The sequence below is a fragment of the Mustela nivalis genome, assembly GCF_964662115.1.
Source record: "Mustela nivalis genome assembly, chromosome: 17".
Classification (NCBI taxonomy): domain Eukaryota; kingdom Metazoa; phylum Chordata; class Mammalia; order Carnivora; family Mustelidae; genus Mustela; species Mustela nivalis.
The window spans coordinates 30267178-30283030 of NC_139036.1; the positions used below are offsets into that span (position 1 = coordinate 30267178).

Consider the following 15853-nt stretch of genomic DNA (forward strand, 5'->3'; position numbering starts at 1 on the left):
TTTGTTAATCCATTCATTTATTAATAGGTACTGGGTTACTTCTACCTTTTGCCTACTGTGAATAATGCTTCTATGAACATAGGTATACAAATATCTCTTCTGGATATCCTGCTTTCAATTATTTTGGATATGTACCCTGAAGTGGTGTTGCTGGATCACATGGTAAATCTATTTTTAATTTTTTGAGGAAATACCATACTGTTTTCCATAGCAGCTGCACCATTTTACATTCCTACCAACAGTGCACAAGGGCTCCAGTTTCTTCACATCCTTGCCAATACTTGTTATTTTCTTTTTTTTTTTTTTTATATTAGCCTCTTTAGTGGAATGAGTATGAGGTGATATCTCGTTGTGGTTTTGATTTGTATTTCCCCAGTGATGAGTGATGTTGAGCAACTTTTCATATGGTCCATGGCCATTTGTAGACTTTCTCTGGAGAAATAACCATTCAAGTCTTTTGCCCATTTTTTTTTTTTTGAAGATTTTATTTATTTATTTGGCAGAGAGAGCACGAATAGGCATAGAGGCAGACGGTGTGGGGGATGGAAGCAGGCTCCCCGCTGAGCACAGAGCCCAATGCGGGGCTCGATCCCAGGACCCTGAGACCATGACCTGGGCCGAAGGCAGAGGCTTAACCCACTGAGCCACCCAGATGTCCCTTTTGCCCATTTTTTAATAGGACTTTTTTCTTGTCAAGTTGCTTTTTTTCTGTTTTTGTTTGTTTTTACTTCATTTTGTGAGGCGGACATAGGTTTCGGCTTTTTTAAAAAATGTTTCAGTTAAAGGCCTTGGAAGAGAATTTTTAGATCTTTGTAGCCAAATAAGAGAAAAATGGGGGCAATCATCCAGACAGTTGAGTCTAAAAACACAAGGTTGCCTCAAAAAACCCCATTCCATTCCTGATTCAGGGCTCTCCTTTGACCCATGCTGCAAGGTACACCACTTCAGTTCACCTCTCATGCCTTCTGACTTCTCTTGCCTTGTTCCGTGATTCAGGAATAGGACTGGTGTGAGGTGAGTGAGACACAATCCTTAGGCACAAAGTTGAAGGAGAAGACACCAAAAAATGCAGAGGTTGGGAGCACCTCGGTGGCTTACTTGGTTAAGTGTCTGCCTTCAGCTCAGGTCATGATCCCAAGGGTCCTGGGATTGAGCTCTGCATCAGGCTCCCAGCTCAGCAGAGAGCCTGCTTCTCCCTCTCCCTCCACCTGCTGTTCTTCCTACTTGTGCTTTCTATATCTCTGTCAAATAAATAAATAAAGTCTTTATTTTAAAAAACACAGGAGTCAAGATAGATTATTTTAATGCGGTATTTTTAAAAATGAAAATTCATGCCAAAAAATCCACGATGAGCAGAATGTCTAAAATTTGAAGAAAAAGAAGATCTGAATCTATCTTTGTACAATTCCCCTTATCCTAATCCTGGTCCTGAGAATCCTTAGGGTAGCCTGCAGAATTCTTTCAGCTGCAGATGATAGAAAACCCCACCATTGTGCTTTGATGGGTTTGTCTCACACAAGAGGCAGTCCCATTGGTTGGCAGGGCATGCCTGCTGTAGCAGCTTGGTGATGTGACCAGGGACTTAGGCTCTTTGATATGCTTGCTTTGCCACCATGGCATGTTGACCTTTATTTTCAGACTTGTCACCTCCTCGTTGCAAGATGGCTGCTATCCATACACCAGGCAGAGATAAAAGGGTGGGGCAAAGGAATATTGTGACTCTGCCCCTTTTTATCTGGAGAGCAGAAACTTTCCCAGAAGCCCTCCCCAGCAGTGCCTGCCCACTTATATCTCAGTGGCCAAATGTGATGCATGACCACCCTAAGTTGCAAGGGAGACTATAAATTGGGTTTTTAGCTTTTTAGCTGCTACAGAAGAGGAAGGCAAAGGAGAAGAGTGCTATGAATATCTTTTAGATAGTGAATACAGTTTCCGGCACACTCTGCAAGGGCTAAATTATTCTGTGTGAGGAAGGAAAAGAAAGAGACTTGTAAGGGAAGTCTGGGAAGTAGAGGAGGAGACTGGAGTCCTGGGACCTGCAAGGAAGGTCCTTCCTGGGGAGACAGAAAAAAAAAAAAAAAAAAAAAAAAAACAGAGAGGCAAAAGTGGGAGAAGATACATACTTCTTTAAAGTTTTAGTAATCTTTTTCTAGGGACGCCTGGGTGGCTCAGTCAATTAAGCATCTGCCTCAGTCTCTGGCCATGATCCCAGGGTCCTGGGATTGAGTCCTGCTTTTGGGCTTCTTACTGAGTGGGGATCCTACTTCTTCTGTCTGCTGCTCCCTTGCTTGTGCACTCTCTCTCTCTCTCTCACTGATAAGTAAGTGAAATATTTAAAAAATAATAATTTCAAAAAAGAAATCTTTTTTTCTATAACATATGACATAAATACCACCCTTCCATCTCCTTAGAACACCTTCAGTAAAAATGTACATCATTATTCAAGCAAGATAAGATGATTAGCTCAAAAAATCCAAGTTAAATTTGGTTGTATAAAGTGCTTTGCTCTTGATTCAAAGTTAGCTGCTATTACTGTTTTCCGAAAGGGCTGGCTGTACTGGGCACAGATAGAGGCCCACAGAGCAACTTTTCAGGCCTTCCAAAAACACTGTCTGCATCCTGTAGCCTCAGAGGTAGTTCTTCCTCCAAAGTAGGTGTAGGAGTGAGTGTACAATTCTAACCTCAGATGGAAATTGACTTAATGACCTAGAATTGAGACTGAGTCTAATATTGGACTTTGGGAGATAACTATTCTTAGGGGTGCTGAGGCTTTCGGTCAAGGGCCTAAAGAAGAGTTTGGTCTGCATTTAAATCAGATCTAAGTGACCTCTGCTGCTCTAGATACAATCTCACCGAGTTCTTATTTTCTCATGTGTACAGTGAAAGCACTGGTTTGAAGGGCCTTTCCCACTCTAAAACACTTTGCCTCCTTGTCATGGGACAAGAATTGTCTCAAATTTCTTCACTTGCCCTTGGACAGAGCTCACTCTACTCTCGATGAGGACCTGGAAAGATGGCTACAGCCCCCCGAGGACAACACGGAGCTACAAGATCTCCCTGAAGGCTCTACAAGGTTATTGTTCTCCCATCAGAGGATCATTTTCTTCTTTTTCAGGAAGGAGGTCTAGATTTTAGGTTTTTTAAAAAATACCTTGACTCCTTAAAGAATGAGTGTCTGGTGATGTCATTACATTGCTGTTGTTAAGCCAGCCTTGACTCCTGTCAGCCCCTCTTCCTCCAGCCACCTACAGTGCTCAAGATACTGATTCTCAGACTGATATTAGTATACAGAGAGCCCTCTAAGATGGCTGTACCTTGGCCCTGTCACCTGCAACATTTCATCAGTCATTTGAATTAAATCAGAAAAGGCATGCTTATCAAATTTTTAGATAACACAAATCAAAAAGATAACAAAAGAATGAATGCTAATGTGATAGGTGGTAGACTGTGGGTTCAAAATATTCTTGACAGGTGGAAATGTTAGATTTCTCTAAAAGATGAAGGTTAGCATTGAACTGTGTAGAATGTGAGGGATCTGGCCAAATGGAGAATTTTGGACTGGAAGGTCCTCCTCACTGTAATTTCATTGGAGGGAGGAAGTTGTGTCTTATTTTTATATGCTCAGCATTTAGCATAGACTTTGAGACATGGTAAGAATTCAAGAAATTTTTCTTGAAGAGTCCATAAGCAGCGACTCCATGAGGTCTCAGTTTGATGCTAAAAAGGTCAGTGCAGCATTAATGCTGGATAGACAATTGTATTGTCCAAGCAAGGCGATGTCTCACACTAGAGAGAGGACTCCTGGGACATAGTGTGGGGTGTCTTTCTGGGTGCCATACTTTAAAAGAGATGTTGGCAAACAGGAGTGGGTGGCCCTAGAACAGTCAGACGTCTGGAAACCATGTCCTGTGAGAAGAGCTGAAGTCACTGGAGAGGCTTAGCCTGAGAAGCACAGATGGGGTAGAAGAATTGATAGCTGCCCTCAAACACCAGAGATACTATAAAGTGAAGAGTGTGTGCTTACTCTCTTCTTCCCCAAAGGACAGAGCTAGTGACTATAAACTGCAGAGTTAGGTATTTTTTATTTAGCAAAGCATATGCTTTCTAAGAGCCATAGCTTTCTGATAGAGAAAACTACTGCCTTTACATTCCCTTGAGTGGGAGCTCCTCCCACTCAAGCGCGGCTAGACAACACTGGGTCCAGACATTTGGCTGGAGGTAGAAGAGAGCCTGAAGGCTTCCTCCAATTCTAGAGCCTATGATTATGTTAGTGATGAGAGATTAGGAGGGAAAAATCCTTTTTGTTCTAGCTGGCTTTATTTTCTCTCTCATTTTACATATTTTTTGAATATTTAGCTAATGAGAACAGAAGAAAAATCCCTAAACAGTGTCAAGTTGGTTGAGCCAGCATCTTTTGAGCACGGACAGTGAGCCAGGTGCTGTGCTGAAGCAGAGGGATGGATGTCTCTGCCCTTCAGCAGCTTACCGTTGTGTGGGGCAGATGCTTTCTGCTTACTAGTTTGGCAAACATGGTCCTTAAAATCATTAGATACTTTAATCGGATACTTCAGAGAGAGTTTCAGGAAATAAAGTGAGATAATAAATGGTGGTTATAAAAAGGACACCAATTAGAACATAAGTGAAATGCTTTGTGGGGGTTGGGTGGAGGTGAATAATATAGCCTAGAGGTTGAGAGCAAAGTCTGGGACAGACTTCTTGGGTTGGATCCCAGTTCCAGGACTTAGTGAGGCCTGTAACTTACTTCTCTGTGCCTCAGTTTTCCCATCACTTAATGGGGATGGTAATGGTAATGGTGACTCCCTCATATAGAAGTAATAAGAATTAAATGTGTTCATGTACGTTACCGCACACAACCCAATGCCTGGCCACTAGTGCTATCTATTGTGATTTCTTTGGAACAGTCCTGTTCTCCTGGGCATTGTGCATATGGTTTGATGCTTGAAATCATTGCCATTGAAGGGAGGAAAATATCAAGGATCAAGAAGCTGGTGAAAAGAAAAGAAAAGGAGAAGAAAGGATCAAATCAGAGAGAAGGAAATCGGACAGCTTTTTAGGAACTTCTGAAGAAGGTATGAATGAATGATTGTTTAGCTTGGAGTCTTTGGACTGTGATGAACATCTTAGTTATTTAGAAATATTTCCCAGATGCTATACCTAATCCTTCTGTGTTTGTCTCCTGTAGTTCAGCCTATGTTTTCTGTTAATTGCCAGTCATATCTTCATCACAAAACCGTAACAAAATCCAATTCTATTTCTAAGCAAGCCTTTGGCTAGTCTCCTCATCTTATCTTGCACACTGTCTGGAAAGATGTTTTGCTTCTAATTGTCTAGTGTCTTCAAAGGAGTTCTATATTTAGCTCACACAGAGGCTGTAGAATCTTATAAGAAATCATAAACTGTGGAAATTAAGTGGAGTCTACAAGTAATTCGAGAGGTATAAATTAATCTTATTTCAAAACTATTTCGACAGAGCTTTAGGCATCATTCACAAATGACACCCCTCTATGTTTAGGTTCCTCCTATTTAGGAAGTTAGAAATATTAACTCTTTCAAAATATCTGGTATCCCTTGCATCCCTTCCCTGGTTCATTCTCATTCTCCTCCTTTGTCTGCCCTGTTTTTGCTTTGTGGACTGTATCTCCTGGGTTTCCTGGCCAGCAGGCTTCCCATTGGTCAGTGCACCTGGTCTCTGCATAGAAGTGGTATCCCCCCAGAAGCACAGCTTCTGTAAGGCAGCCTGTCCTTCTCAGCTGCAGCTGTCACTGGGTTCCAGTAACTGTTCTGTCCCACCTCCATCACAGTCCCTTTAGACTTAGAAGTGATAATGGCTTGCGTCTACTGCTAGTCAACTGGATGTCTTGCCATCCCTTGTTTGCTCCCTTAACTCTGACTGTACCTGTGTAAGTCGTCACCTCATTAAAGGGCTTGGGGTGTACTTGATTTCCTCTGGGACCCTGACTGGCACAAGGCCCAGTGTGTGTGAGCATTTAGCTAGTGTTGAAATCACTGAGAACATAACGCAGGGGCTTTGTGAATTAGCATTAGTGTCCATGGCTATGACGAGGAGCTGCGGAATGTTAGGAGGGAATGCCCATTAACCGTGTTTTTAGAAAGATTCTCTCTCTGTAGAAGAAAACGACTGTTGTCTACCCTAAACTAGAGAGAGAACATTGTAATGTGACTTCTAAATCCTGGCACACTTTGACCCAGACAGTAATCTGGTTGTGTTTTCTTCTTTCTATATTTCATCAAGAGGAACTAAAACCCTGTTTTTGGAAGCGACTGGGTTGGTCTGAGCCATCCAGGTAATGATATGCTTATAGGTCAAAGTTCACTGTCTGTAGAAATAGGAGCAGGTTTTAAACATGAATGATCAAGTTACTGATAATTTTTTAAAATGATAATGAATTCAAAGTTGCTGGATTTTTTTATCTGTTAATGTTTATAGTTAATTAAAATATAAGGGGAAATTCATGCCAACTTTGGTAAAATAGTAGAGTCAGCACAAGAGCAGTTTTAGACAGGGAGGACAGAATGGTGCTATCCGTTGCTTTGCAGTCATTGTGCATTCCCATGATATGCTAGTTGATTATCCCCTTTGAATTTATAAAGATCCAAATCCCTTACCCGTGTGTTCAGTTGAATAGAAAGAAACTGCTGTTTGTGTCTTTAAAAAACATGTACACCAACTCGAAACTCCTTTTTTTGTTGTTGTTTTTTAAAAAATATACACACAGGATAATCGTGCTGGATCAGAGTGACTTGTCAGACTGATGGCATTTGGATCGCAGGTGGACTCCTGGCCAGAGTTCGAGCATCCTGCTGGTGAGCTCCAGCCTCTCCTCATCTGCTTCAGACACCATCAGGGCAGTGACCCCCTAGCTTGCACTTTGTTCAGCCGCCGCAGTAGACGGAACCACTGGCCCTTTCTGTTTGCACACTTAACTGTTTGCACATTTAACAATTTATTTTTAGTTCACATTTCTGAAAAGTGAAAGGCAGCTTTTGTTGTAAAATTTTCTCATTGTTTCCAGAATGGTTTTTGGTTTTGTTGTTTAAGATTTTTGAAACTTTAACTCATCTTATATAATAAAATGTTTACTGTTAATACCATTTAGGTTTTAGCTGTGTAAGAGAAATTTCTTTGTTTTAGTTATTGGGAGAGGAACTGCCACCCAAAGAGTCTTCAATATCTGTTATAAAGTTGGATGTATAAGCAGCTACTGCTACCACCTCTCCTATAAACCGGCACCAGTCATCCGTATTTTAGACTAGAAATACTACCCTCCTCTTGGCTAGGATTGCCATATTCCCATTCCAGCTAGAATTGACTTACATGATGAAACTACAGCTCAGAATAAAAGTCCAAGATATTTTGAACTCTTTAAGGTAAACAAACATCATTTCTGTATATTTCAGATTGTATACCTCACCTCATTAGTGCCTTAGAGGATGAAATTGTGGTAAGATGAAGATCACAGCCTTTTTTCTAATTTAGCAGCTAGTGACTACTGGCCAGATGCATACACATGTGTAGCCTGGTTTTTAGAGGATTGATATACCTTCATCTACCTCAAGTTTAGAGCCTTCACATATGAATAAAAACTTTTTCTTAGAAGCTGTGTGCTGTTGTACAGTACTAGCCAGCTAACATTTTATTCTTATCAAATAAATAATAGGTCTTTTGTTTGTGAAAACTGAATTGTTCCTGTTGAGGATGGTCATATTCATACAATTCTTACTAGCACCGAAGAATTTTAGCCTGCACAAATAAAATAAGAAGGTACAAATCTGTTTGACCATTTTGAATCAGGAGACAGATGCTTGTCATTATAACCAGAAGAAAATCAAAGCAAACTACTTTACAAATAATACTATGTGTAAGAAACTTGGAGGATACAGGGACTTGTAATATATAATCCTTCCTGTCATAAACCTTTAATTGGTGACACAAAACCAACATACATAAAAATAGAAGGGCTGATAGCAGCATGATAAATAGTGAGTTGTGATATTATAGCATTCTCTGTTAGTATTCATTAAGGCTATGAATACTCTGTTAGTATTCATTAGGCTCACAGAGTCCTACGTAAACTCCCACTGATAGGATTTGTAATCTTCTGTCTACAGTGTCAGTAGACTCTTCTAGCTGGCCAGTGACTATTTTATAATGGCCAACATTAACAATAATAATGCTGGTAGATAATGTTTATTGGTTATGGAGCAGCTGTTAGGTGCAAGATTCCATGACCTAAGATCATACTGGAGCAAATGTATTTGTATACTAAAACATAGCAGCTTTCCCTGAGACTGCAGATCAAGAGTGTCCTAAGCAAAGTATAAGGATTGTGGAAGTGAACCAAGAGCTAACTTTAGATTAAAACTGATGGTGACGGCGCCTGGGTGGCTCAGTGGGTTAAGCCGCTGCCTTCGGCTCAGGTCATGATCTCAGGGTCCTGGGATCGAGTCCCGCATCGGGCTCTCTACTCAGCAGGGAGCCTGCTTCCTCCTCTTTCTCTGCCTACTTGTGATCTCTCTCTGTCAAATAAATAAATAAAATCTTTAAAAAAAAATAAAACTGATGGTGATATGTTCTCTATGAACCTAGTCCCCATCCTCACATCTGCTCTGTGGGTTTGGTGCTGAATTTTTGGAGTATACGGAGTCCTTCATTTTTCCTCACTACAAGGAAGCAGAGAATAAATATGTAAACAGTTCCAGACACATAAGAGATTGTTAAATATTGGCTCACTTTTTTTTTTTAAAGATTTTATGTATTTATTTGAGAGAAAGAGTGAGAGAGAGAACACAAGCCAGGGGAAGAGGCAGAGGGAGAAGCAGACTCCCCCTAAGCAGGGAGCCCAATGCAGGGCTCAATCCCAGGACCCTGGGATCATGACCTGAGCTGAAGGCAGACACTTAACTGACTGAGCCATCTAGGTACCCTGAGTTTTTGAATGTTATTGAAATTAAACTGGCATAAATTCAAATTAGAGTGTTACAAATTTAGGATACAAAATGTAATCCTCATAGTTACCACGAAGAAAGTAGCTATTGAATACACACAAAAGTAAATGAGAAAGAAATTTAAACATTTCACTAGAGAAAATCAACTAAACAAAAAAGGAGACAGTAATGCAGGGGACAAAAAAGTTATAAAGACATATAAAAAACAAATAGTATAATGACAGAAGTAAGGCCTTCTTCTCAGTAATTAGTTTAAGCATAAATGTATCAAACTCTCCAAAAGACAAAGATTGGTAGAATGGATAAAAATACATAATCTAACTCCATGCTGTCTATAAGAGATTCAGTTGAAATCCAAACACACAAACAGATTGACAGGGGAAGGATGGACGAAGATATTTCATACAACTACTAACCAAAAGAACAGGGGTGACTATGTTAATATTAGACAAAGTAGACTTTAAATCGAAAAAGGTTATAAGAGGGGCGCCTAGGTGGCTCAGTGGTTTGGGCTGCTGCCTTCGGCTCGGGTCATGATCTCAGGGTCCTGGGATCGAGCCCCGCATCGGGCTCTCTGCTCTGCAGGAAGCCTGCTTCCCTCTCTCTCTCTCTCTCTCTGCCTGCCTCTCTGCCTACTTGTGATCTCTGTCAAATAAATAAATAAAATCTTAAAAAAAAAAAGGTTTAAGAAACAAGGACATTATATATTAATAAAAGGTTCAATAGGGAAAGTATAACAATGTATGTACCTAATGAAAGCCACCAAAATATAGGAAGCAAAATGGACAGAATTGAAGGGAGAAATAGACAATTCTGTTATAACAATTAGGAGACTTCAAAAACCCACTCACAATAATGGATAGACCAACCAGACAGAAGATAGATAAGGAAATAGAGGAGTTAACATAACAAGCCAACTAGATCTTATATTGACAGAACACTCTACTCAGCAACAACAGAATATGTATTCTTCACAAGTACAGCTGAATACTTTTTAGGGAAAACCTAAAAAATAGGCCAATTATGGCTCATTAGATTTTAAAAGATTGATGTCATACAGAGTAACTTCTCTGACCACAATAGGATGAAGTTAGAAATTAATAACAAAAGGAAAATGAGAATTCATAAAGTCATGGAAGTTAAATAACACACTTTAAAAAAAAGATTTTATTTATTTATTTGACAGGCAGAGATTACAAGTAGGCAGAGAGGCAGTCAGAGAGAGGAGGAAGCAGGTTCCCTGCGGAGCAGAGAGCCCGATGTGGGGCTCGATTAGGACCCTGGGATCATGACCTGAGTCAAAGGCAGAGACTTTAACCCACTGAGCCACCCAGGCACCCCAACACTTTTTAAAAAAAGATTTTTACTTATTTATTTGAGAGAGAGTGAGTGAAGGGGAGGAGGAGTAGAGGGAGAGGGAAGCAATCTCCATGCTGAGTACAGAACTCTTTTTTTTTTTTTTAAGATTTTATTTATTTGTTTGACAGAGATCACAAGTAGGCAGAGAGAGAGAGAGATTGGAAAGCAGGCTCCCCACTAAGCAGAGAGCCCAACGTGGGTCTCAATCCCAGGACCCTGGGATCATGACCTGAGCCGAAGGCAGAGGCTTTAACCCACTGAGCCACCCAGGTGCCCCTAAGTACAGAAATCTTGAAACGGAGCTTGATTCCGTGACTCCAAGATCATGACCTGAGTGGAAATCAAGAGTCAGACACTTAACAACTGAGCCACCTGGGCGCCCGAACACTTTTTTTTTTTTTTTTTTTTTAAAGAAAGATGATGTGCTCCAGGTACCTTAATTTTTTAAAAAGATTATTTATTTTAGAGGGAGCTTGTGAGTGAGGGGAGAGGGAGAGAATCTTCAAGCAGAATCGCCGCTGAATGTGTAGCCAGACACAGGGCTCAATCCCACGACCCTTGAGGTCATGACCTGAGCTGAAACCAAGAGTCAGATGCTTAGCCAACTGAGCCATCCAGGTTCTCCTAAATAACACACCTTTCAAACAACCAAGTGATTAAAAAATCATAAGGAAATCAGAAAGTACTTAGAGATGAAGACAAAAACACAACATATTAAAACTTAAGGATACAGCAAAAGCATGGAAATTTATAAATAAAAACATGAAAAAAGTAAGAAAGATTTCAAATCAATAACCTAACACTATACCTTAGGGAACTAGAAATAGAACAAACTAAACCCAAAGCCAGCAGAAGAAAGGAAATAAAGATTAGAGCAGAGATAAATGAAATAGAGAAAAAAAACCAGTAGGCTAAAATCAATGAAACCAAAAGTTGATTCTTCAGAAAGATCAACAAAATTGAAAATACTGTAGCTAGATGGACTAGAAAAGAAGGGAAGACTCTAAATTACTAATTTGGTAATTACTAATTACTAAAATCAGAAAATGAAGTGGGGTGGCACAGTTGATTACATGCCAAATTCTTAGTTTCAGCTCAGGTCATGATCTCAGGGTCATGAGATTGAGCCCCACTCCGAGCTCCACTTAGCGCAGAGTCTGCTTGAGATTCTCCCCTCCCACTGGCCCTCCCTACTGTAAGCTCTCTCTCTCAAATCTTTAAAAAAAAAAAATTCAAGTGGGGACATTACTACTGATTCTACAGAAATAAAAAGGATTATAAGGGAGTACTATAAACAATTTTATGCCAGCAAATTGGATAACTTGGATGAAATGAACAAATTCTTAGAAGCACAATATCTGCAAGACTTAATCATGAAGAAAGAGAAAAGACAAATAGACCTATAACTAGTAAAGAGATTGAATCAATAATCAAAAATCTCCCAAGAAAGAAGAGCCCCAAACCTGATGGGTCCACTGGTGAATTCTACCAAAGATCTCAAGAGGAACCAATGCAAATCCTTCTGAAAATTTTCCAAAAAATTGAAGAAACACTTTCTAACTCATTCTGAGGCCAGCATTACTCTTGATGCCAAAGCCAGATAAAGGCACAAAACTATAGATTATCTCATAGGAATACTGGTGAAAAAATCCTCAACAAAAAACTAGCAAACAATTCAGCAGCATATTGAAAAGATTATACACCATAACCGAGTGGGATTTATTCCTGGAACTCGAGGATGGCTGAAAGCATGAAAATCATATGTACAGTTACCTTATGCCACAATTTAATACGTGATAGACTGCCTCAATAGAATGAAGAGGAAAGAAAAGCATCATCATTTTAATTTGATGGAGAAAAAGCATCTGACAAAATCAATACCCTTTTGTGACAAAAACACTCAACAAACTAAGAATAAAAAGAAACAATCTCAATATGATTAAAGCCACATATGAAAAATCCATGGCGAATATCATACTCAATGGTATTGAAAGACTGAAAGCTTTTCTTCCAAGATCAGAGACTAGAGAGGATGCTTACTTTTATCATTTCTGTTTAAATAGTATTGGAAGTTCTAGCCGGAGTATTTAGGCAAGAAAAATAAAGTTATCTTAATTAGAAAGGAAAAAGTAATGACAGTATCTGTTTGCAGATGATATGAACTTATATAGAAAACCCTAAAGATTTCACCAAAAAACTGTTAGAACTAGTAAATGAATTCAGCAAAGTGGCAGGATACAAAGGCAATACAGAAGATTCCATTGCATTTCCATACATGAATAAGGGAAAATCTGAAAGGGAAATTACAAAAACAATTCTATTTACAGTAGCATCAAAAACAATAAAATAGGGGCACCTGGGTAGCTCAGTGGGTTAAGCCTCTGCCTTCGGCTCAGGTCACCGTCTTGGCTTCCTGGGATCGAGTCCCGCAGTACACTGTCAAATAAATAAATAAAATATTTTAAAAAATAATAAAATACTTAGGAATTAACCAAGGAGGTGAAACACTTGTGCCATGAAAACCACAAAACATGCTGAGAGAAATTAAGACATAAATGGAAACACATCACATGTTCATGTAACAGAAGATGTTATATTGTTAACATGTTAATATTGCCTAAAGCAATCTATAGATCCAATGCAATCTCTTATCGAAACCCCAATGACTTTTTAAAATTAAGACTTTATTTATTTATTTGTTAAGAGAGAGCATAAGCAGGGGAAGCAGCAGGCAGAGGGAGAAGCAGCCTCCCTGCTGAGCAAGGAGCCCAAAGCAGGACTCAATTCCAGGACTCTGGGATTGTTACAGGATTTTTTTTCTCTGTAGGTGCCTACGGTTCTTGGTCACACCACTCTGAAGAATGAAGAGGAAGACCAGACAGAGGGGTGGGTAGCAAAGCAAGGTTTATCAAGCAATAGCAAAGTGATAGTGCTTTGCTATTGAGAAGGGAGGTGACCAAAGTTGGTTTTTTTGTTTTGTTTTGTTTTGTTTTTGCAGAACAGTGTGAATGTGTTTAATACTACTGAACTATACACATCAGCATAGTTAAGATGGTAAATGTTATGTTTTTTACCCCAGTAATTTTTTTGAATTATGGAACAACCATAAGCAGGCTAATTAGAAATTGTGTTGTATAGATTTATCGACAGAGAAGGGTGCCCATGACATGTTACTGACTAATGCAAGTAGTAGTATGCTAGTAGGTACATTATGACCCCATGAAAATGTATGAATATCTACATGTGACAAATGCATTGATATCTAGAAAGATGCTTATCAAAGTAGTAAAATGGTCATTTCAGATGATTTCAACTTTTTATAATTCTCTTTAAGCTATTTTCAGTTTGGGGGCATCTGGGTGGCTCAATGGGTTAAAGCCTCTACCTTTGGTTCAGGTTGTGATCCCGGGGTCCTGGGATCGAACCCTGCATTGGGCTCTCTGCTCAGCAGGGAGCCTGCTTCCTCCTCTCTCTCTGCCTGCCTCTCTGCCTACTTGTGATCTCTGTCTCTGTCAAATAAATAAACAAAATCTTTAAAAATAAATACAAGATTTTTAAAAAAAGCTATTTTCAGTTTGGAGAATAGAAAGGGTTTAAGAATACTTAAATAGTTGGAGGCAGGACTATAATGTCATAATTAAGCATCCATAAGCATCCATGGTCAATTTTGTTAGGATTCACTTGAAGAAAAACTGCCTGAAAGAAAGGAATGGTTAGTGTAAAGCATAGGAAAATGAAGTTTTAGGAGCCAGACATTGGGGATGGATGCTTAGCTAAAGCATTGTGGGTGGGCCATATGAGAGGTCCACTATGCATGTCTAGTGCTGTGTGACAGGTGTTGCCCTCTCGTGGACCATCATACTAACTTCTTGATCCAATTCTGTGTTCACCAAGCAACTTCTTCCTCTTGAAGTTGGTCTATCTACAGGGAGAAAATGACCTGGCTTTCCATTCCACTCAACAATTGTGTGTCTCAAAGTGTGTTAGTAAGTTGTTATTCTGGTTTACATATTGGGCTCTGTGCTTGAGAGAAATTGATTCTACATAACCTATTGCTACATTAGAAGTCGCCCCAAAACTTAATGACTTAAGATAGCAATAACCATTTTACTTATTTGAGAGAGAAAGATTGAGGGAGAGCCCAAGTATGAGCAGGGGGAGGGGCAGAGGTCTCTGCTGAGCAGAGACCCTAACTCAGGGCTTGATCCCAGAAATAACCATTTATTTTCTCTAATAGTTTTTGTATGTCAGGAATTTAGAAGTAGCTGCACTGTGCAGTTGTGGCTCAGGGTCTCTCCTGAGGTTACAGTTTGATGCATTTCCAATTTGGCTTACGTAACTGGAAAATTGGCCTTGGCTGTTGACTAAGGACCTCAGTTCCTTTCTACCTGGGTCTCCCATTGAGTATCTTCACCACATGGTAGCTAGTTTTCCTGAGTGAGCAATTCAAGAGACCAAGGCAAGAGGTGCTATGTCATTATGATCTAGCTTCAGAAGTTACATACCATTTGGGGCACCTGGGTGGCATAGTCGGTTAAGTGTCTGACTCAGTTTCAGCTCAGGTCATGATCTTAGGGTCTTGAGATTGAGCTCTGTGTTGTACACTGCACTCCGTGCAGAGTCTTCTTAGGATTCTCTCTCCTTCTCCTTCTGCCCCTCGGGCTTGTGCTCTCTCTCTCTCAAATAAAGATTTATTTATGAGAGAGAGAAGAGTGTGAGCTGGTGGGGAGTGTGTGTGCAAAATGGAGATGGGAAAGTGGGAGAGAGAAGCCTCAAGCAGAATCCCTGCTGAGTGAAGAGCCATTGTGGGGCTCCATTCCAGGACCACAAGATCATGACCTGAACCAAAACCGAGAGTTGGTTGCTCAACTGATAAAGCCACTCAGGTACCCCTAAATAAATAAATATTAAAAAAAAAGAGAAGTCAAAGACTATCATTTTTGCTATATTCTATTGGTCACAGAGGGTAAATCTGAATCAGAGTGAGAGCAGGACTACACAAAGGTATGACTACTAGGAGTTGAGAGTCATTGGGGGCCATCTGAAGACAGGCTACCACAGAGCCCATCAACTAAGTAGCCATCCCTGGCAATCCTGCTCCTCACTATATGCCTTCCATTAAAAAAATAAACAGTTTAATATTGTTTTTACACCTGTCATCACATTTTATCTTCACCATACTTCTGCCAGTAAGAAAAGGGAGGATCAGCCACAATGAACCCACCTGTGATTCAGGTACAGACTGATTCAAGTTAGACTATTTACGATGAGGAAAAGAATCAAGATTCTGTGTATGTTTTGCAACATTTCTGCAAAAATTACCCTTTTGTGTTTACTTATACTGAAATTGAACACTGACAAGAAAATGTATATATTTCCCCAATATTAAGAGAATATAAACAATCAAACAACTGAGCTGATTTTAGTAAGATCAAAAAAAGTGAGAGCAGACTTAATGTTCCATGATGATAGGGAAATTCAAAATCACCCTCTCAATAAATTTATA

At 39.8% G+C, this 15853-nt stretch overlaps 1 protein-coding gene across 5 annotated transcripts in view; it reads left to right on the plus strand.

Moving 5' to 3' along the window:
* The window catches only part of TEX14 (testis expressed 14, intercellular bridge forming factor), a 118715-nt gene extending 111581 nt beyond the window's left edge, over positions 1-7134 (plus strand). For all 5 annotated transcript variants that reach the window (XM_082705875.1, XM_082705876.1, XM_082705873.1 and 2 more), the window contains 4 exons: positions 2981-3073; positions 4981-5090; positions 6275-6326; positions 6759-7134. In XM_082705875.1, the coding sequence (XP_082562001.1) occupies positions 2981-3073; positions 4981-5090; positions 6275-6326; positions 6759-6795 (292 nt within the window). In that variant the 3' untranslated portion in view covers positions 6796-7134. The remainder of the gene's footprint in view (positions 1-2980; positions 3074-4980; positions 5091-6274; positions 6327-6758) is intronic.
* The last annotated feature ends 8719 nt before the right edge of the window (positions 7135-15853 follow it).